The sequence below is a fragment of the Dendrobium catenatum genome, unplaced genomic scaffold, assembly GCF_001605985.2.
Source record: "Dendrobium catenatum unplaced genomic scaffold, ASM160598v2 fragScaff_scaffold_621, whole genome shotgun sequence".
Lineage (NCBI taxonomy): Eukaryota > Viridiplantae > Streptophyta > Magnoliopsida > Asparagales > Orchidaceae > Dendrobium > Dendrobium catenatum.
The window spans coordinates 30,516,978-30,539,786 of record NW_021319083.1 but is presented as its reverse complement, the minus strand read 5'-3'; the positions used below and the strand labels follow the sequence as shown (position 1 = coordinate 30,539,786).

General features: G+C 35.9%; 1 protein-coding gene across 3 annotated transcripts in view; it reads left to right on the top strand.

Annotated features, from left to right (window-relative positions):
- Positions 1 to 7,846: 7,846 nt before the first annotated feature.
- Positions 7,847 to 22,809, top strand: part of LOC110096372 (probable magnesium transporter NIPA8) — a 33,457-nt gene continuing 18,494 nt past the window's right edge. For 2 of the 3 annotated variants that reach the window (XM_020822285.2, XM_020822283.2), the window contains exons 1-4: positions 7,847 to 8,267; positions 11,521 to 11,795; positions 22,310 to 22,394; positions 22,490 to 22,551. In XM_020822285.2, the coding sequence (XP_020677944.1) occupies positions 11,703 to 11,795; positions 22,310 to 22,394; positions 22,490 to 22,551 (240 nt within the window). In that variant the 5' untranslated portion in view covers positions 7,847 to 8,267; positions 11,521 to 11,702. The remainder of the gene's footprint in view (positions 8,268 to 11,520; positions 11,796 to 22,309; positions 22,395 to 22,489; positions 22,552 to 22,809) is intronic. The other variant, XM_020822284.2, reaches the window with a different exon arrangement.

The window sequence follows — 22,809 nt, the reverse complement described above, 5'->3', positions numbered from 1 at the left end:
TGACGGACGAAAATGGCTCGTCGTCGCCCGAAAATCAACTTTTCCAATTTAGCTCTCGACCTTCTCTCTCCTCGGCTGATTTTAGATATTTATTTTGATTTTCTCTCTCTTCAAAATGACCTCATTTCAGCTTTAAAATACTCAGATCATCCTGGCCGATCGCACGATCGTCCTGGACGATCAGACCAATTTCACATCGTCTTGGGATGATTTCGCAGGACGATTCAGGACGATAATTAATTTTCAAAAACCCCTTGCTCTCTGACTTGTGCCATCCACTGATCGTCCCGGGACGATGCCTCGATCGTCCTGGACGATCAGACCAAAAACCCATCGTCCTGGCTGATTCCCTGGACGATCCTCAGGACGATAATTAATTCTGAAAAAAGTTCTGCTCTCTGTCTTTTACACTGAACTGATCAGCCTGGGACGATGCCCCTATCGGCCTGGCCGATCCTGGGAGAAAAATCACCTGGAGCAATCTGGAGCAAATTTCAACTGATCGTCCCAGGACGATCCCAGATCGTCCCAGGACGATCCCAGATCGTCCCAGGACGATCCTGGAGCAGAAACAGAACTTCACACAGCATATCTGCTAACAAAAGAGAAATACTGAAAGAGTATGTTGTAAATCTTGAATAAGTAATAATTGCAAAAAATTGCCATGTCGTTGATGCTCTATCTTCACTATTTGATAAGCCTCATATTACTTCAAAACAAACTCTGCTACATCCTATTCAATTCAAGCCACCATAATATACTTTTTAAATCATCATGCATCTTATTGCTTTTTTGGATGAATAGTGTAGCTTACATACAGAGACAAAAAAAAAAAAAAATTAAAATAGCTCAAAAGCTCTCTCTCAATCTCTAAGGTATTCATACGCCATGTCAAACCCCGCCAGGAGGCGCTGACTCCTTGGACCCCCAACATATCTACCAACAATTACTTATAAATCCCCCCCCCCTAGTGAAAATTATAGCCGGTTTCGCCCTTGCTTGAATATTATGCCTCATATAGTCCTGGTAGAAAATGATACCAAAATTAGATAGCAAAAGTCAGGTCTCTTACCAAACCTAATCTAACCAATCAGCTTTAGTTGCTATGTATTTAACTTCTAAACTTCCTAAACTCTTTCCTGAAAAGTAGGTTTAATAATCATCAATGTTAACCAATTTGAATATATATTAATGGATATAACCTCTGTCTCTAGTTTCACCAAATCTTAAATAAAAAAGTTTACATAAGCACTGAAAAAGAACTAACTGAAAATTCATACTCAAAGCATATGCCACTACATTCGTCTTACTAGGCTAATACTAAATAGATAAATCATAATCATTGATCATCAACTCAAATCATCTCTTTTATCTCAAATTTAGATCATTCTGAGTAAAAATATACGTCAAACTCTAATGATCAATGAATATATCGTATCTAACTCCGTATAAGTAATACCTCCAAATCTTTAAAACAAATAAAATAGTAGTTAACTCTAGATCATGTGTCGGATAGTTCTTCTCTTCTGATTTCAATTATAAAGATGCATACGTAATAATTCTTTCATGCTCCATCAATACGCATATCAATCCTTTCAATAAAACATCGTTAAAAGTTTGAAACACATTTGAACGTGAATAAGTAGTCTGAATGAGAGCAGAAGTCAAACAATCCTTCAACATTCAAAAACTCTCTTCACACTTTGGAGTATATATAAAAGATATTGGCTTTTGAGTAAGTCTAGTTAATGGCGAAGAAATATGAAAAATCCCTAAATAAAATTTTGATAGTAACTAGCCAAGCTTGAGAAACTATGCACCCCACAAACTGTAGTAGGCTTTGGCTAATCATAAACAGCCTAAACCTTCTTGGGATCCACATAAATACATGTACTTCTCATGATGTGTCCTAGAAAAGAAATGTTATTCAACCAAGACTCATACTTCGAGAAATTAGTATATAGCTGATGATGCCTAATAATCTCCAAAGCTATCGTCAAGTGTGCTGTATTCTCAACATTCGATCTAGAATAAATCAAAATATTATCTATAAAGACTATCACAAACTAATCCATATACTTCATGAAAACCCTATTCATCAAATTCATAAAGACTGCTTGGGAATTAACACTCCAAATGGCATGACTAAAAGCTCATAATATCCATAACTTTTACTAAATGAAATCTTCACTACATCCTCCTCCATCATCTTTAGATGATGATAAACATACCATAAATCAATCTTTAAAAATACAAAACATCCAACCAAGTAATTAAATAAGTCACCAATCTTAGACAAGGGATACTTATTCTTGATAGTTATCTTATTCAGATCTTTGTAGTTAATAAATATCTGTAAGGTGTCATCATTATTCTTTACAAACAAAATAGGTGCTCACCACAGAGATACACTGGGATGGATGAAATATATGTCCACTAAATCCTAAAGTTGTGCCTTCAACTCTTGAAACTCCTTAGGTGAGAAGTACCCCAAAAAATATCTATGTAAAATTCTATCTGAGAAGTACCCCAAAAAATATCTATGTAAAACTCTATCTCCCTATCTGATGATAAAGTCACTAACTTCTCAGGGAAGAAATCCAGAAACTTCAAAATTGCATGAATACTACTTACAGTTATATGAGGTAACCACATATCTCTTATGGATACTAAAAACATGGGACTATCTTTTCTCCAAAGTTTATCCACCTCTAGAGTAGAAAGCAAACAAGATAGAATACCTCTAATTCTTTTAACCATAAAACTCTCACCACCCTAATATAGAGTTACTCTCTTTTTTATACAATCGATTTGAGTCCCATACTAACTTATGCTGTCAATACCCAAAATGACATTAAGTGTAGAAACATGTAGTAAAATCAGAATAGATCTCCAAATCCTATAAGAAAACTCTAAATCATAAAAATAAATCATACTAACAACCATACTGCCTCTTACAGGCAAAACTACTAACAAGAAAACAAGCAATGGCATGAAAGGCAAATCAGTGGAATCAAAATATTTCTTTGGTAATGAAAGAATGACAAGAACTAGAATTTAATAAAATATGATAGGGAGATACAAAAATATAAAATGTAGCTATCACAACATTTGCAGACTCACCCAAGGCCTCTTGCTGCGTTTGATTGTAAACTTATGGATGTAATGGAGCCAACACCCCTCAAACATCCAAAATATTGATCTACTGATGATGCAGAAACCTCAATATGTGATCGAGATGATACTGTCTTTTGCCTACCCATTGTCGGCTATCTAGAGAGTTCATATCTCCAATCAAAATGTCTATCAGATCCACCATATGGGCACTCGACAATCCTGTGTTTGTACTGACCACGACAAAAACATGAGCCTAATACTCTGTAGAACTGATCGTTGTGCCTTTTACCATAATTTTAGCATAGTGGTGCCCCACTAAATTAACATCTAGACCTGCCAACACTACCTCTATCAGATCCAGAAGGAATTGATACAAAATGTCCCTTCCTTTTAAACGAAGCTGATTCAAAACTGCTCATCTTCCCAGAATGGCCACTACTAGATGCCTCACCGCCAAACATTTTCCTACTTGTAATCCATTGTTATTGAACTACTATTAAATCAGCCTCTATTCTCTTGACCATCTAGGCCAACTGAGCAAAATCTGTAATGTATTATTTTAGTAATGGTTGTCTTAAAGTATCCCAGACTCCTTTTTGAGATCTATAATAGCTCTCCTCATAAGTATCAATATAATCAACTATGGAGCATACATAGTCAAAGCAATAAATTATGCCACATATTACATTATTAACATACACCCCTGAACCAATCTTTGAAAAGAATTGTGTAGTTCCCTCCTACTTGACAGAGGTACAAACTAGGTCCTAAATGTCTCTATAAACTCCTCCCAAGATTAGGGCGTTCGTACGACCTGAAATTTCTCTTTTTGCTTTCCCAGCTGCTAGTGCTTCACCTAACCGCCCAACAGAAAAGTAGCTTATGCAACTCTCATCTCTGGAGGATAATGCATCCCATCTAGACTCTTCTATATTCTCATAAGTTAATTCTCAAATCTCCTAGGCTCAATGACACCTAAAAGTTTGGGAGATTGTAATCACATAAAATTTTGCATGTACCTGTCTATGTCATCATGCCGAGTATCAAAAATATGCATGTGAGTCTCACTTACTACTTATGCTACCAAACCTGCAATTCGGGAAGCTATCTCAGAATTTATCACAAGAGTCATACCTTAAATTTGAGTTGCCTGACTGGAGCTCTGACAATTAATCTTATCTAGATTTGGTCGATCTATCTATCTCAAAGGCACTTAACAAAATTATATGCGATACATGTATATGAAAAAGAAACAAAATGAATATCATATACTACCTAGAACTATCTCATTATTCTACATATTAAATCCTATAGCTCCATTACAATTCATTCCTCCAATTAATGCTCGTATATCAATAACTTATAATGACCTGACCCGATATAACTTAACCAAACCATACGGTCATATCATGTCTGATCATGGCAAGATGTAGAAACTAAACTAAAATATCCCAAGTTGTATACAATACAGAGCCATTACTGACTATAAATATAAAGCGGATAACTACTGAATCTCATAAATAATTTATTTATATGTCATCCAAAATATATGTATAATCTTAGATCTATTTATAACACCGCTTAATAATAGAAAAGTACAATAAAAATAAAAGCCAAGCCAATAAAAATAAAAGTAACCAAAATGCATACCTAGCTACAATATAGATCAATGCCATATATCAAAGCTCTCAGCTCGCTTCTTATCCTTTCTCTGACCTGAAAATGAAAGCAAAAATATGAGCGAGCTAACACAACTCAGAAGGATATAATAATGTGAAATAAGAATCAATAATTCAAACAAAAAGAGTTGAAAATGCGGAAATAGTAATAAAAGTATTGTATAGAAAGCTAAAATTGAAGTAGACTCTAATACTTAATTGAAATAAGCATTTAAATAAACTATTGAAATTATACTTAAATACAAACAAACACCGCACAATAAATATCAAACTGGCTCTTAGTCCCCAACTTTCAGTATATAACAAAAAATAGAACTTATTCTCTTTGCAAACAAATCCCTTCTTAGTAAATATTAAAATAGCCCTTAAGCTCCAGAATTTTCAATACATAACAACCAACAGAATCCCTTATCATCACCAAGATAATCCCTTCTCATCGCCAACGTAATCCCTTCTAGCCACCAACGAAAGTTCTTTCACACAATTCATACTTTGAACATATATACTAAAAAATAAAGTACATCGTACATGAATGAAGTGATTACAGTGTTATTGTATAATTCTACAAAATATTCTAATAGCTGCCAAAATAATTTCCCACTCGGTGACGTTCTACAGTTCTCCAAACCTATAGTTTTCAGAATTCTTCCACATTACTAGAGATTGTGTAAACAATATAATGAAGCTTTAACTAAACCGAATCACTATTTTTATATGCAAAATAAAATTTTGAATTTATAAAAATTGCTGCTTTTCAAAATAACTTGGCGAAAAATCTTGAATAAATACTCAAAACAATCAAAATAATCACAACGAACACTATCAAAAGTTTCACAAATGAATATGGCTAGAATTTGAGAAAACAACTTTTTTGTTTATAAAATTGATAAAAAAACTCAAAAACTCTAAATTATTAAAGACTTAGATAGACAAAATATAACCTATTTCAATCCGAGCAAATTTTTGAACTGGGTCATCAGCTAAAAATGTTCCAAAGCCACCCGAAATAAACATTTTATCTTAAAATCTCTCTTGTTCTCCCCTAGCGTCAACGACTCAAGTGAAATGAATGAAATAGAATAATGAAACATATATTTTAAATATAAAAATTGGTCTAGCGTCGTGGTGCCACACAACACAATACATGGCTTATAAAATAGACTTTTAGGATCCACGGCACCGCCATGTCCGTTGTGCACTAAAGCGCATAATTAAATTACCAAAAACTCGAGAGCATAGTTACCGAAGCGCTACCGAATCCAGCATCACCGTGCTCTTTGGGGAATTTAAAAAATTTCAAACATACAAATAGACTCCAAAGACCCACTTTAGCACACATGTAGACTCTCATATGCACACAAATTATACTTTCAAACAAATAAGAGGGGGTTCAAAAGTAGAAGTTTACCAGGTTACCTCAACTTAGGTCAGATCATAATAGGTAGAACTGTATAATAAATATGGAGGTGCCACATAAATGATCCAATCTAGGTCGACTCAACCTTTTCTACTGTACTTGTGTAGATCCTTGCAGTATGGTTGTTGGACCATCCTCTTACGTTGATCAAATAAACTCTCATGGCTTCTTCAGCTATCCTTCACAATAGGATATACCATCATGGTTCAGTAAAGTATGTTCCATCCATCATGTAGTTTATAAGCAAGACAAACATTGAGCAGTCTAACATAGCTACTGAGGAGCTACATGAGTTACAAAGTATACCATTTTCGCCACCATAACATTACATGCATGGCATTGATGTCATACTGCCATAGAGGAGGCGTTAGTTTATTTTATATTAAACTTGATAGCATGTGCCTTTATCGAGATATTCTTTATTTATTGTATCATGTATCATGCACTTATCCTTACTATAGTGCTATGAGTTCTTACCACTATTTTGAAAATCGGACCGGACCGGACCGGCCGGTTCAATCGTGAATCGGTCTGGTGGCTGGTCAGATCAAGCTTCAGAATCGGATCTGTATCGAACCGAATCTAGCCAGATTGAACCGGCGGTTCAACAGGTAAATTTTTCAGTTAATTCCCATAATAATATTACAAATTATAGTTATTTTTTAATGTTGCATTTTAATGCGCTTACACTAACTAATTATACATTTATTTGGTTTAATCATTCACAATAATTAAGCTAACTTATATATATATATATATATATATATATTATTTAATATGTATATATATTTTTAATCAATTTAATTTGATTTGATAATACTGCTAAACCGCTCAAACAGCTTCACTTTCATTATCAAAGGAAGTAATCTAATATGTTTATCAGTTAAAGTTAAGTTTTAATCATTAATGCAGATTTAAAAAAAAAATCATATTTTTTTATGCAAGTCACTCATTAAGAGCATCTCCAACCGAACGCCAAACGTGCGTATGACGTCGTTCATTCGCTCCAGCCGAACGTCAAATCTTCCGTCATTTACTTGCGGGTGAACATTGCGACGTCAATATTGGCGTTGCACTGTTCACCCACGCTATTTTGCTCTCTCAACCAGATTTGGTGAAAAAACGTGCGAAAGGGGAGAAGGATCGTTACCTTCGCAGAAGCATCTAAAATGGAGTTCGATTGGAGCAGATTCACGACATTTTGGAGTTTTGCTGTATTTTGCCGTGAAAAATTGGGTTCTCGGTTGGAGATGCCCTAAAAGTCACCTCTTGAACGTGCAACTTTGATTAGTTTTAATTTTTTTTAAAAAAGATGAATTAAATAAATTATTATTTAAGAGTACCTACTATCTATTTCAAACTTTTCCCCGGTTCAAAATGAATTTCAGGTCATATATGTATATATATAAAACATTGAACACGTTATCTTAAAAAGTCCTACCTACGTGGAAAGGCATCATTGGCCACAGGAGAATGATTTTGGGGAGAACTAAATGAGATTTTTTTATTTAATAAGCAAACTAACTAATCCTGGACATAATTAATCACGCAAACAGTTTTTGTTCTAAACTCACTCATTAAAAGTGTACCTCAATTGACCCTTATCCTTCTGAACGCCGACACCGCGTTGGTCCTGAAGGTTCTTTTCTGAGGTCTACTTTTCGGTCTGATTGGTTCGTTTTTTCAATCCCGAGCTTCGATGATCGGCGGAAAGCAAACCAGTCCAACATTTCTACGAAAAGTATGAAGAGCACGACGGCGAAGACAAGAGAAGGGGAAGACTTGCTTGGAACACTTGGTCATTCTTCTTCTCTTTCAAAATCTGATCAGCTAGAACAAGGGAATATGCGATCTGTTGTTCTCTGGCACCTGCTAACTTTTCCCCTCTGATCCCGGTGCCTGGAAGCGGCCGGCGTTTTTGGTTTTTTCCCTCTTTGTAGGGAAGACGAGGGTCATTGGAAGACAAGGGTTTTTTTTTTTGGCGATTCTTGTTTGAATCTATCGTCTCCGGAGGTGGGTTTTCAGCTTCTGATTTTGGATTCGTGCGGGTTGAGGTAAATTTTTATTTGAATAAGCTCACATCCAAGTCTGCTTTTCCTTTCATCTTTTCGTGTTACAGTACAATGCCGCTTTGTATCTGTACTCATGTGCGTGATCTGCTTGTTGCCAGAGTGGGAAAGTTGGCTTTTATCGTTCTATTGGTTTTATTATTGGGTTGTGCATTATTACTTTTAGGCTTAGTTTTTGGTAGGTCATTAAAGCATTGTAAGAGATCCCGTTGGTGCAGTTGCTTAAATTCTTTTGTTTTATATTGTGTATGAAAGTTTTCTTTTTCAGCTGAAGGGTTTTGATTTGCTTAGCATGGGGGAAAGACTACATATCCTTTGTGTTGGATCCAACGTTATTTGTGGAAAGATACCAAGACCTCAAAAGGAGAATTGGGAATTCTTTTAAGTGAGTTGTTTGGACTATTTTACAGAGTACCCCTTAGACAAAGATGGGTGAGTCATACAGAACTATGAGATAGTTTTAGATGATTGTGTTTAATAGAATCTTAGAGATGTTTTATTCAGAGGTTGCTCTCGCCAAAAGTATAGAATTGCGGCCTAGATTTCATGTCATAGTTCTTATATGGCCGCACATAATTTTTTTACCACCAATTTATAGGCAAGGGCCATGACTGGTATTTCATAATTGGCTGCATGAAAAAAGAAAATTATTATCAGCTTTGTTTAGCTAGTTGTGTAGCAAATAAATCTAGCTTGTAGGTGTCTACTATGTGGGAACTTTGTGCGAGTGCTCTTGGCAAGTCATCCTAGTGAGAACCCCTAATTGATAGATGAGTTCTACGGAATAATAGCTGAGTTTTTCAAGCAAATAGCATCGCTCAACCTTGCTAGACCTTTAGGCGAGTTTATAGGTCTATATTGTGGATTGAGCAAGATTTAGTTCATGGGCGGTTTATGACTTTCGACTTTTGGCTGCTCAAGGCTTTTGGTGACTTCAGTTTGAAGAGTATCATGCTAAGGACAGTTTGAATTGGTTTAAAATCCATGACTTGTTGAATTTGATTCAATCACTTATCATGATTTTATAAATGAGACACAAATGAATATAATTGTAAATTAGTTCCCTAATTATCTCGTCTCTTGTGAGAAGTTAGAAGATCAATTACATGAAATTTTTTTAGAAATTATCTCGGTCATTGTCACCTTCAACTATCAAGGGCAAGGAGAAATCACATCTAGGACGACCCATTGCAACCGTATGGGGGCACAATTGTTCTTCAACATTCAGTTCTACTTTGTATACACATAGGCTAGTGAAACTGAGGGGGGAGGATCTTTTCTTTTGAGGTTTCTTTAGATGAAATAGATAGGTGTGGGCATTCCCATTCTGCTAGTGATGTGAGCATAGTAGGAAGAATTTGCCTAAGAAAAAAAATGAAGGTCATTCTTCTCTTCCCACAAGTCTTTTGCAAGCTTGGGAGAGGTCAAATTTTTCTTCCTCTCGATGGCAGGTCTCCATTCTTCGAAACTGTTCGAAGCATGGGGGAAAAAGAAAACAATAGTTATCTAGTGTGTTGATTTTGAGTTAAGGAGCTATTCTTACTCTTCTACACTCTTTTCTCTTACTAATAGAAACCCTAGCCTCTTCTCTACTTATGGTAACTTCCAAATATTAGAAGAGACTAAAGTTGTGAGTGTTGTAGTAGTATTCAACCTTCAGAAATCTTGACAAGGCAGTAGCTAGGCAATATTTCAACAAAGTTTTGTCTCTACAAGATGAACCTTCTACGTTCGGATGGAAACCATGAGATAATGGCTCTTGTGAGGTACTCTTTCAAGCTTATTGAGACTTGTTTATCACCCTTTATGGTTGTGTATGCATGTAATCTGATACCTAATACACACTAAATATGCATTCCATTATTTCTTCCCTAACATTACTCTCCCCTAATGAATCTAAATTTAAAGAAAAAAAAAAAAAAACATTTTGGGTCTAGTTTTGAAGGTGGCCCAATTTGAATGAGTGATGATGTGGCATGAGTTTTTTGATAGGTTTTTTTGGGGGTATACTATATTTTAGGGGCTAATTGTTTTGATGTATTAGTGATGTAAAATGAAAATAATATATGGATATTTAGTTTTCAAATGCTTGAGTTGAAGTAAAATAAACTCAAAGTATTTTTATAAGGAATTTAGAATTCTCTAAGGGCTCATTTTTTATAAATTTGGAATTCACCTGAATTGGATGAATTCCAAATTTACCTTTTATGTCCTTGTCTTTCATGAAGTCGTGATGACCTTGCAACCTTATTTATAATCTCTATGTTTGTTGACTACGTAGCCCTATCGTCAACGTCCTTGTGTCTGCTGCCCTCACATCCACCTTTATTATAATCCATGGATCCAGGATTCTGACAATGCCCCATGATCTCGTGACACCACGACATCCTTGTGTCGCCATTGATCCCACCTACTAGTTCCCTAGTTTCATTTAAAAAATAGTTTAAAAAAGTAAGGCATTATTATATATTTCAAAGAGTATATTAACATAAAAATTTAGATTCATTTTATAGTCAATCAACACAATAAATTGATTTTTTTTGATTCATTTGGCAACCAATCAAACAAGCTTCAGTATTCCAAACGCACATGTTTAATTGCAACGCATTCTAAAAATGCCTGAATCATAAATGCTTTCAACCAAACATCCACTTAAACAAACGAAACGAGTCTCTCCCATTAATTGAAGTTTCATACCCTTGAAATAATCAATTTAGAGTAAAAAAATGCAAATTGTTTTCTGAAAATTTCGTGATCTATATTTTCTGCATGATAATATTGGATCATGTGTGAAAGGCTGAATTAGAACATGGATGGAAAATATTAGCTTTTTTTTATATGCAATCAATGAGGTTAAATGTTACTCTTTCAAGATGGAGACTATGGGTGAAATGTAATAGATATTATTTTATTAGGCAGAAGTCAAAGAAATTAAGAAAGCTGGTCATTAAGGTTCTGCATTTGGTGTATTTGTTGTGATAAAATTTCTTAAAATATTTTTTTCTTTTTTGAACTACAAGGATAAAATGAATTTAAATCACAGCGTTGTTCTGTTTCTCGGATTACATTATTCGATGCATGTAATTCTTGTATCATCTACCTCATTTAACAGGGTTTTTATAGGTACATCAGTCATTTTAAAAATTTAATTTCATTTGTGATTGTACCCAAAAATGATACTTTAAATGCATAGTTTTGGCTTTGCGGTGCATAACTTATATCTTTTATAATTTTGTAGGTACTTGAGAAACTTCATGAGTCAGTGCTTGGTCTTATAACTGTAGAAAAACACTATTGATGGATGAAGAGCAGTCACAATTGATTTAGAAGATGATTATTAAAGCAATGTCGTTCAGTAGTCCAAGTCTTGAATAGATTGCCTTCAATATTTTCATAAGAGCTCTTTGACATCCGTGATCCATGGGACAGTGGGTTATTGGAGCAATAATCAACGTAGTTGGGAGCATTGCAATAAATTTTGGGACAAACCTTCTTAAATTGGGGCATGATCAGGTATTTCTTTGTGCTGTTTTGCTTAACTAGTTCAAATAATTTCCATTTAGCTTATGGGTTAGTTGATCCTTTTAAAAAGCATTGCAGGGTAGAAATCTCACTTCATGTAATTTTCATTATTTCCCAATTACCATAGTCCATATTAAGGTGAAGTAACCATTAAAGCAGGTCTAGTTTAAAGTAAATGCATTCCACTAAACCCTTAAAGTCATTCTGCGCAAATATCTTTCATATTAACTTTTGGGCCTACCTTACAGCATCTTAGTCTATTATGCAAGATCGTTGTCACCAATAGAAATTCTTGACCACCTGAAACACGTAAACATGTCCTTGTCAAAGCTCCTGTCCTATGCATTCTATGTCACTAAGAAAATTTTTGGAATTCATAAATTATTTTAATTGCTTGAAAAGAGAAAAAATAAATACCAAAGGAAATATCGCGTAGGAGATGTGATTCAAAATATTTTAAGGTTTAGAGTATCTCGGATGAGATGCACGTAATCATGCACCAAAAGCCAAATTTGCAGTCTTCAGACTTCTGATTTAGACAGGAGTTACTCTCTTTCTATGAAAATTAGAAACTACACAAAATTATTCCAAACAATAATTTAATGATCTCCCAAATAAAAATTTAGGAGGAATGAAATCACACTTCAATTAAAATTGACAGCAATAAAAAAATACAGACTAAAAGCTCAAAATAGACTATTAATAAATACTCAATTTCATCCCAGATTTTTATAATGACCCAATATAGCTCACCTATTATTAGAATAATCTCGATTTGATTCCAATGTTAAAAGTAATAGTTAAAGTTAACCCAATAGTTAAATATGTGGTCATTTTGGATATTAGGGTATATGCGATAACATATTATTTTTTAATATATTTTATCATTTATCATATTAAAATAATATAAAAATCATAATGGAAGTTAACCAACTAAATAATAATAGTGAATAAGTAATAAATGTGGTTAATTTCCATTATCACATTTGTATTTTTTTTAATATGATAAATGATCAAATATATTAAAAAAATAGTTTAATATCTCTTACATCCTAATACTCAAAATGCCCTCACTGTTGGGGTTAACTTTAACTATTACATTTTGCATTGGGATAAATTAAAATATTTTCTAGTAGTCGGAGAGCTGGGATTAAATTGGAAATTTACTAATAGTTGGAGGACTATTTTTGGCTTTTACTCAAACAAATCAGATTGTATAAGAATTGAAACTAACAAATCATATAAGCAATCAATCACTAATATATTATAGAATAAAAATAGAGAAAATGAAAGAATTCACCAAATATTTATTGAAATTTAAGGCTATTATAACTAGATAGTTTCTCCCTAAAAATTGATAGTCACCACTAACATAGGGCCAGAACGATGTTGTATGCTCGTACATGTCTTTCTAGGTGTCTCACATGTGCTTAATAAGTCCAATAGGAGAACCTGGACCTAGAGGACCCTAGAAATGAAGCATTGGCCAAGAATGGTCTCTCTCTCTCTCTCTCTCTCTCTCTCTCCAAAGTATCAGTCGACAGAGGACCCTATTCCCACTCAGCTAAGCAACCTGAGAAAGTCATCCTCAATAGACTTTCCAGGGATTTATGCAGGTTCATCCAGGCTTTGCGTAATTTACCTCATCTTGATCATCCTCTGTTGACCTCACTTTCATCGTGCTCGAATTTGACCATTGCACACATACTTTGGTTGACTCTGAATTTTCTAGTTAGATTATTGTGTTACCCACACGCCAGTTAATTTGAAATCAGGCTTCCTGATTGACTTTGAGTTTTTCATTACTCCTTTGATGTCTTATCTACCATATTGAGGAAATATTTAGGCTTACTTGATCCCTTATGATCGAGCTGTAAGTCTCATTCCTTGAACATCTCCTCTATCATATTGAGAAGATATTCATGCTTACTATATCCCACAAGTTCGAGCTATAAATCTCAATTCTTGGATGTCTTCTCTATCACATTGAGAAGATGTTCATTTTTTTTTTACATTTGTCATATATTCTCTACCACATTGAGAATGTATTCAGGCATTCTCAATTCCACATGATCAAGTTATAAATCCCATCTTCGGTATTATCCTACACCATATAGAGAAGATACCTTCACTTCCTATCCATCAGCCTTAGAGCCTAGATTTCCTTGTTAGTCTTGGTAGGTATCACCGTACAGTACACTAAATCCAGCATTTTTCCTTCGTATGGTGGTCGAGTGTATTTCCATCCATCATCCTAGGATTAGGACCACACCCTTGGTCTATAAGGTTTCCTTGGATGAGGTAACTTATGATTGATAGTAAGGATCCCAAGGTCATCACATGAATTAGTATACTAAGGGCATTGATGAATCCAGAACGATAGAATTAGATTAGTCATACCCATGTAGTAGATTAATCTCAATTTCTTACCATTTGCTCATTATGACTTTCCAACTTATCAAACTTATATCCAACATACCTACTTTGTATATAAGCATTAAATTTTTAATCGAGAGTATTTGCATACACATCCGGGATATAATTAACTTTAAGAGCTTACTCATTTGAAAAGCTTCGGTCCCCATAATTAAATTAAACTTTATTTGGAGCAATAGTCCTTACAGGAAAAATATACACACTTATGTAATCGACCTTCCATTAATCCTCACAGACATATATAGTGCATTGATTAACTACGGTCAGTTTTCTAATATAACGCTACAGATGCCTTTAAAAGCCTACACTCCACGTTAAAACTTGCTAACACAAGAGCCAAATAAGCCGTCAATAGCACCCTTTGGTCCATTCATAGGGAAGGTTAGCCCCTAGGAAGACACAAATATGCTTCCTCATACTTGACCAATTGTAAGTTTGCAATTGCTACAACTCATGTGGAATTGTTTTGCATATTTGAATGGCCCAAGAATCACATATAGGAGATCACCAATGCGAGCAAAGGATTCTTTGCCATAAACTTGTCCAGCTTGATCCATCCCGAGGGCTCACCTTCATCGATTCGCCCATATAAAGTTATAAACTTAGTGAAGGGAACTCGACCTTAAGGGGAACCTCACAAATCGCCTTCCAAATTGCAATACGTGCCCTGAGTTGTCTGCATTATGTCACATTTATTATACATTTAGCTTTTTTACCCATATCTCTATAAATAAAGGGTGAAAATGTGTATATTGGATCTTTTTGATGCCCTACTAAGCTAGTATTTTTTTTAATGATATTTCTTTAGCATTCCTTCTAGATTTCCTGAATCTTCTTCTTTTCTCTCTATAATCACCCTCAACTCTCAGATTCCTGCCTATTGGATTGCTCGCTAGTATGATCAGGTATCATCCATAGGCAAATTTGGATCCAACATCTTCAAAAGTGCAGTGAGTGAGAATTGTACCAGTGACCAGAAGAAAGGCACAACTTGTCGAATAGCTTACATGGATGCCCCTAACTATACCACTTGTGATGATCTCATGGAGATGGGGTTACTGAGGCACGTGTCAATGATGAAGAGTACAGCACTCCTCAGCGAGCGAGGATAGCAATGCCCAAGTTGACATAGGCTGGTGAAGCTTGGTAGGTGTGAGCATGACTAGGCGGTCAAGCTAGGATGTGTCATCAATGGGTGGAGAGTCGGGCAGTGATGGTAGTGTTCAGGATTTGATGCGAGTGAAGACGGTGGCCTAGATGGCACAACAGTGTGCAAAGGCAAGAGGAAGGATGTACCCATTTTCACCTCTCGTGACAATCGTGGGACATAATAAAAGCGGACAATTTGAAAAAACTTAATTTTGACAACACCTATAATGATTGACTCCTCATGATAGAGCGAGTGAAACTAGTCAGGCTTGATTGTCCCAAAACATTCCTGGAATTTAATAATTATCTATTACATCCATCATATACATTAAAAGAGGAGCATACATGATTAAAATCATCAAGTTAACTACACATTTTCTAATACAACTTTCAAAACATCTGAACATATATAGTTAGGTAAAGAAAATGCAGTATTGGTAGATTGGGCTAACCAACTCTCTAACATCAAAAGCTAGAAATTTCTTTCTCATGTATCTTTTCCTAGTAATAGTTGTGCCAATTAACTCACCAACATCAATAATCATCTCTTCATGCGTAGGTCATTAAAGTCGGTCCATCTAACTCATATTTCTTTCATAAGATTCTTGATTTTCATTCTCATTTTTTGGAATAAACTTTTATTCATCACTTCATGTTGATGCACATACTATATAAAACATTACACATGTAAAGATATCCCTTTATACATTGTATGTCATTTAATAGTTTTATACTTGCAATTAATGAGGATTAACTTGAAAATTTATATATATTAATGAACATATAACATGTACAAATGCATAATAAGCATTAATCTCTTTGCTGCTCTTTGATGTTTTAATATGCTTATCACGTAAGAATTTTTATAAATGTGCTCATCGTAATTCAGCAGAATCATAACATGTGCAAAGTTTAATATTAGGACCTATTTGACCATTATATTAGAAATTTTGTATTTCACTTCTAAATTCTCTCACGATAGCCCTCAAGTTACTAGTAGGAAGAAAATTGATAAGGATTTGGTTAGGTTTAAGTATACTGATATGCTTCTTGATCCATATCAAGAAGGGGAAGACACCTTTCCAGAACAGTTTTCTTGATGCTAACTACTGGTTCTGAATGTTGCAATGCTTCTTGATGCTGGGACTACTTATTGTTGCTGCTGCAATGTTTGAAGATGCAGGAAAACAGGTTTGTTGAGCCGGAAGGGAGAAAACAGCTAGTGAATAGGTGCTGAAGTCTGAAATTGAAAAGAAAACGGCCCAAGAAAAGGCAGGGGAAACGCCGAAGGTGGCTGGCTGAGCCCTGCGGATGAATGAAGGTGGAGGACTGTGTGGATGCAAATCCCTGCGGCTGAGTGCAAGAGGGTTATTGGTCCGTTGACTGCACCCTGGAGATGATTGGATTGTGGAGATGAGAAAAGCTGCTGGGAAGGGATGGTTGTTGTTGCGGAGGTGTAAAGCTGGTCTCAATGAGGGCACTATTGATATGCTTCTTGATCCATATCAAGAAGGGGAAGACATCTTTCGAGTAGGTTTAGATCCGAGAGAAGAAGAGGGGAAAGAAGAGAGACTAGAGAGATAGAAAACCGAAAATTATTCATCCTATGCCAATTAATTACAATAGGGCCTTTTTATGCTACTTGGATAGACCAAGTTTATAAGATAGACATCGTCTACCTAATACACGACTTAAAATAAAATAGATTTGGTGATGTAGAACTACGAAGGATGCAATGATTTTTGTTAAGATTTTGCACAACTTATTGATTAGAGAAATAACAAATAAATCTACTAACAAATAAAACGACGAATCAAAACGTAAGAGGGGTCACTACCGTTTAGGCTAAGTTGCATAACAAAAGATTTGAAGCTTCAAAATATCGTAAGAATTAAGATCATGCCAAAGTAGTAGTGTCAACAAAATCTCTAGTCTAACATTGAGATTAGTAAGAAAATGAATACGCTCAAATTCCTATGTTTACTAAGCTTAGCAGAAACAGACGAAGACGTCCTTCGTGACTACAATCAAATCACAAGAAAGGGTTAAACTTAACTGCTTAAGAAATACAAGAAGAGGGAAAAGTAGAACCTCCGTCAAGGATCGGCGGCAATCTTCCACTCGACGATCTCATGTTGTTCTTCGATAGCTTCAACCAAGGTGTCCAAGATACGCTCTATGTAGTCTTCCACCGTATGGTCGATTCTCGGGTTGATGTAGAAGAAGGTTGAGTGGAGAATGTGCACAAATCCGTGTTAGTCGTAAGCAAGTCTGTAGTCAGTGTTGGGATCGGCCATTCATGAATGCTAGTTGACAACTTCTTCCCAAAGATTGCTAGTACTCTTGAATATTGTGAAGAGAAAGAAGTTTCTTTTCAACCTGAAGTGGGGACGGGGACTAAGTATGGCCGGCCAAGAGATGGAGGCTTAGGGACAAATTAGGTTCAGATTTTGTGGAGGAAGAAGTGCCAATCAATCCTCTAATTAATCCTCATGCATGTAATTAATTAAGAGGGGATAGAGAGAGGTAGGAGCGGTGGCAAGAGAGGGGATTAGGGGGGAAATTTGTTTCCAAATCTCAATGCTTGTTTTAGGAAAGGAGATAAGGAGGTGTGGGGTTAAGAGATTCTGCCAAGGAGGGATGAGAGGAATTTGAAATTATTTCCGAAAAGCAAAGACTTGGTTTTATGAAAGAAATAAATGGGAATTAATGGGATAGGGGGCCGGCGGCATCCATAGAATGGAGATGGATTTATGGAGAGCAATTAATGTTGCTTGATTTGGATTTGAATATTTGGAAAGGGCTCTTCAAATCTAATTTGAATTTTAAATTCAAATAAGATTCAATTAGGAAACTTTCCAAAAATAGGATACGTAAATTAGGAAACAATCAAACTCAAATTAAATTTGAATTTGAATTAAGTGAGTTTCCTAACCTAGGAGGACCCAAATGGAAAGGTTCGTCACAAGCAAAAGGGGGGAACACAAGGAGGCCGGCGGCTTGACTGGGCTTGCCGCCGGGTTTGGGTGTGGTGGGGGTGGGATCGGGTGAGCAAAGGAAAGAAGGGTTGGGTGTAACCAATAGGGAGGAAGTTAAGTGGTGGGGGTGGAGAGTGAGGTGGCCGGCGGCAAGATGTGGGAGAATCTTGGCCGGCGGCTAGGGGTGGAAGAAGTTAACGAATCACGAACCCGGCCGTCTCCAAGGTTGGTGGGTGATCCGATCTCCCTCTCCTAGGAATTTCCCCTCGAACACTCAAACGATCTCACAACTAAATCAAAAGGAAAAAAAAAAACTTATCATTTATTCATTAACTTTTGAAAGAGAAACATGGGGCTATAAATAGCCTCGTACGTAAGACTCAAAATAGCAAAGACGACAATGCCCTCGGGGCTCACATGTGACATCCTTTACTAAAAGGGTACAACGGGAAATAAAACAAATACAACAACAACATAAATAAGAAAATGCATAAAATAAATTAAAAATACAATGATTCAATCGTGATCGTAGATCGGAGGCCACGCCTCTGATAAACCTTCCATGATCTAATGTCCCCATCATTTGGTCTACCTTACTAAAAGAGCCAAAAGAAAATAAAGCTAATTACATATTTGTAAACCACTTTTTCAGTGTTATCAATCTTGGCAATTTTGAAGTTCTTTTCTTCTTTGGTAGATTCTAATATTGGAAGCCTATTCTTCACATCTAATATATGGATCTAATATCATTTGCTGATTTCTAACACATACTTATGGATATAAGTATAAATCTCTTTTGGATTCCACCACCAACCCCCCCTTTATCGCCAATATCTACCGCCTTATGAGAAAATTTGGGATATATCGCCTGCTACAGTAACTACTACAATACCATTGCTACAGTAATTGCATTTTCTATAGTGTCAAAAAAAAGTTGGCTTTGACTGGGTTTATGTTCCGTGTTCAATGTTATGGAAGAGGCGAGTGGGGGCTAGTTCATTTGAAGGAGAGATTGGCTAGAGGCTTTGGGTGGAGAAGCTATGCAACCAAAGGAGCAACTGGGTGTGTGGCTTACATGCGTAAGAGAAGAGGAAGGGTGACAGTTCGGTTGGCTATATGCGAAGCAATTTGAGAACATACCCTGATTTTTTTTTCTAGAGGGAGGGGCTGCTGCTATGTGAAAGTCTAAGAGGACCAAAATGAGCTTAAAATAGAGTAGGCATGTTTTTTGTAAATTTTTGTCTTTTGTTTTTTCTTGTCTTTTTTGGCATTTATCCTATTATTCTCTTGATCAACTATTTAGAAGCAATGGGACAAATAGGGTACCAAATATTCAAATTTAGTTCCTTAGACAACCCCACATGAAAATTAAAAAAGAAAGCAAGAGAGAAAGAGGGATAATTTTAATTTTAAATAGTATACATATAATTTATAAATATTACTTAAAAATTAAAACTATTCAATCTATTGAGGCACACCAAACAAAGCCCGATTCAAAAACAGGAACTTATTCAACTCGTCTTGATGATTTGGATGTGTTCATGTGATCCATTTCATGAGAAGCCCCATTCAAAAATTTTTGCATGGGCAAAAAATTCATACAATCGAAACTTCCTGTGTGCGAAACTGTCTGAAAACTTAAAAAAAAATCATTTTTGCAGTTGTCACATGCATCCTTAAACATGATGATGAACACTATACAACTCATGGAATCCTATTTCGAGCACGATGGCGAATCGGCGTGATTGCGAGTAACTCAACCTATCTTCACATATGACTTCGTGTGAAGAATGCATAGATCAGACTCGTTTGATGGCTCTCAAGGCCAATGACGATCATGATCTACAAAGGACTATTCTACGAAGTGCATAGATGAGTTTAAGGAAGGTTTGTGCTAGCAACGTGGTCAACAACCAATCAACTCATGATCCAATAGTCAAATTGGTTCATTGACCACAGATTTGAGAACTTAGATGATAACATCACCCCACCTAAAACTAATATTATTATCATACAAACAAAATAATAGAGAACCAAAACCGTCTTGAAAACTGAAGCAGCAGGATATTTTCATCATGAAAATTGAACCAGAAGTATAAGTTACCATTTACCAAGGGATCACAATACAACAGTAAGGCTTCGTTTGGTTATTTCTTACTTTTGTAAAAGACAGAAACATTGATTCTAAAAATGGAGTTTTCTAACGAAGAAGCATATATATAAAGCTTTCTCAAAACAACATAAAAATGAAGAAAAAGAAGTTATTGGGAACGTGATTTGACGAACCAAACAGTAAAGATGAAATAAATTTGTCATTTTAAAACGGAATAAGCACCAAAAACTCCCAATCAAATGAAGCCTAAGTGGCTCATTCAAAAACATGTTCCATCAAGAATCTGATCATAAAGCAAGGGCCAATTCACTTAATGACCCAACTTAAAGCCCAACAGTGAACCACATAGCAAGGCACTACATAGCCATGGTTGAAGGGAACCAACAATGACCATCAATAGTAACAGTAATGCAATAATAAAACCAACAATAGACCAACATTGATACAACCAAACAAGCGCTTTAATTAGAGAATTCAATCCTTTCTCTGTGGGATTTATCATGATATAGTCATGTTTATGCTAAGATAAAGTAAGAAAATCAGAAAAATATGAAATAAAAACAACTAAAGCAAACCAAAGTTAAATATTGCTCAGATCATCAACTTTCTCATCTCAATGCACTTTGTGTTTCTAACAATTTCTTAAAAAACAATGGTTTGTGTTTCTGGCGAGTGTAGGCTTTCAGATATCCATCAAAATTTTTACTAGAATGATGTTAAAACATGGAAACTTCATAAAAGATTTAAAATCTAATCATCCAATACAATATTACTTTGAAAATAGTTCGTCTGTGCAGAGAAACCCCCTTATCTAGGTGGGGTAGGTGTCAATTAGTGCGCTTCTCACCCTTACATGCCACTATGGAACTATGGCTATATGGTTGGATTGTTTTCGTCAAAGAGAAAGCTTGCACATCTTTTTATGGCCATGCATACATCATGCATTTAGTTGGAGTAGTGTGGTGTATTGGATAGATTGTTGGGATGGGGGTGTATATGGATGGAGATAGAGGTGTCAAAAATAGGTTGCAGGTTGGGTTCAGGTTGAACCTGACAATGACCCGTTGCTGTTCTACATGACCTGAACTCGAACCAATCATCAAAAATCCGGGTCAACCCGACCCATCACGATTGTCCTAGGTCGGGCAAAAATCGCATGCGAAGTGGCGAACGCGGACGTAGGCGCATGGGTTGGAATCGCGACGAGTGGGACATGGCATGGTGCGACCTGATGCGGTCAGGGCTTGCTGCACAGGGGTTGGAATTGTGGCGGGTGGATCGCGAGCGGTGTGACCGGACGCGGAATTATGCGTGGTTAGGCTTTTAGGGCTTGCTGGCGGTCGGCGGGAGTGGTAATCCGGTTTGGTGCGGAAGAAGTATGGACGAGCGCGAGCGCTTGCTAGGCACCATAGGAGCCGAGCAACGTGGGCAAAGCAGGGTCAAGCACGTGCGGGGTGATGTTGGGTTTTCGGGTTGACCCGAACCTGACCTGAATTTGCAATCGGATCAAGATTTTTAAATCCAAACCCGACCCGTTTCTTAAACGGGTTGAACATAACCCGGAATTTTCTAATCAGGTTTTTGAATCGTGTCAAATATTGACACCCCTAGATGGAGATTGTGGTGTTTGGTATCATAGAGAATAAGTTATGAACCTTTAAATCTCTAAGCATCATACCCATCTGGCTCTATGTAATACTATCACTGTTAATTATAGTGACATTTCATTGGTTGTTATGTGCAATATGTTATAAATTACTTGATGTGCAATTTTTTCTTGTCTCATATTAATTATGCTTCCGTGAGGGTTTATATTTGAATCCTTGCAGCGAGAAAGACTTTCAACAGCCACTAATGATGAATCTACCAAGCTTAATTTGAAACCAATCATATATTTTCATACTTGGAGAGTTGGTAAAGTTCCTTTTTATTCCTTTTATGATTATATAAATTGGATTGTATCGCTCAAACTATTTTCTGATTACTTAATTGTCATTTCTATGATGTAGGTTTTCTTTTCTTTGCTCTCGGGAATTGCCTTAACTTCCTTTCTTTCGCATATGCTGCTCAGGTTATTGTCTTACTCATCAGCATTAAGCTTGTTTTTTATTTTTGAGAATCACACATGCTTTGTAATTTTTTTGTTTAATTTGTCAAAATGAGAGTAACATTTTTTAATGTCCAATTTCTAACGTGTTGCTTAATCATTTTGTCATGAGCATATGAGATTTTGTAGGTTTGACAACTAATATAACAAGCAATGTAATTTTATTATTTAGATTGTCGAGGCAAATGAGAGTATTATGTTAAGTCTCACAATGAATATGTG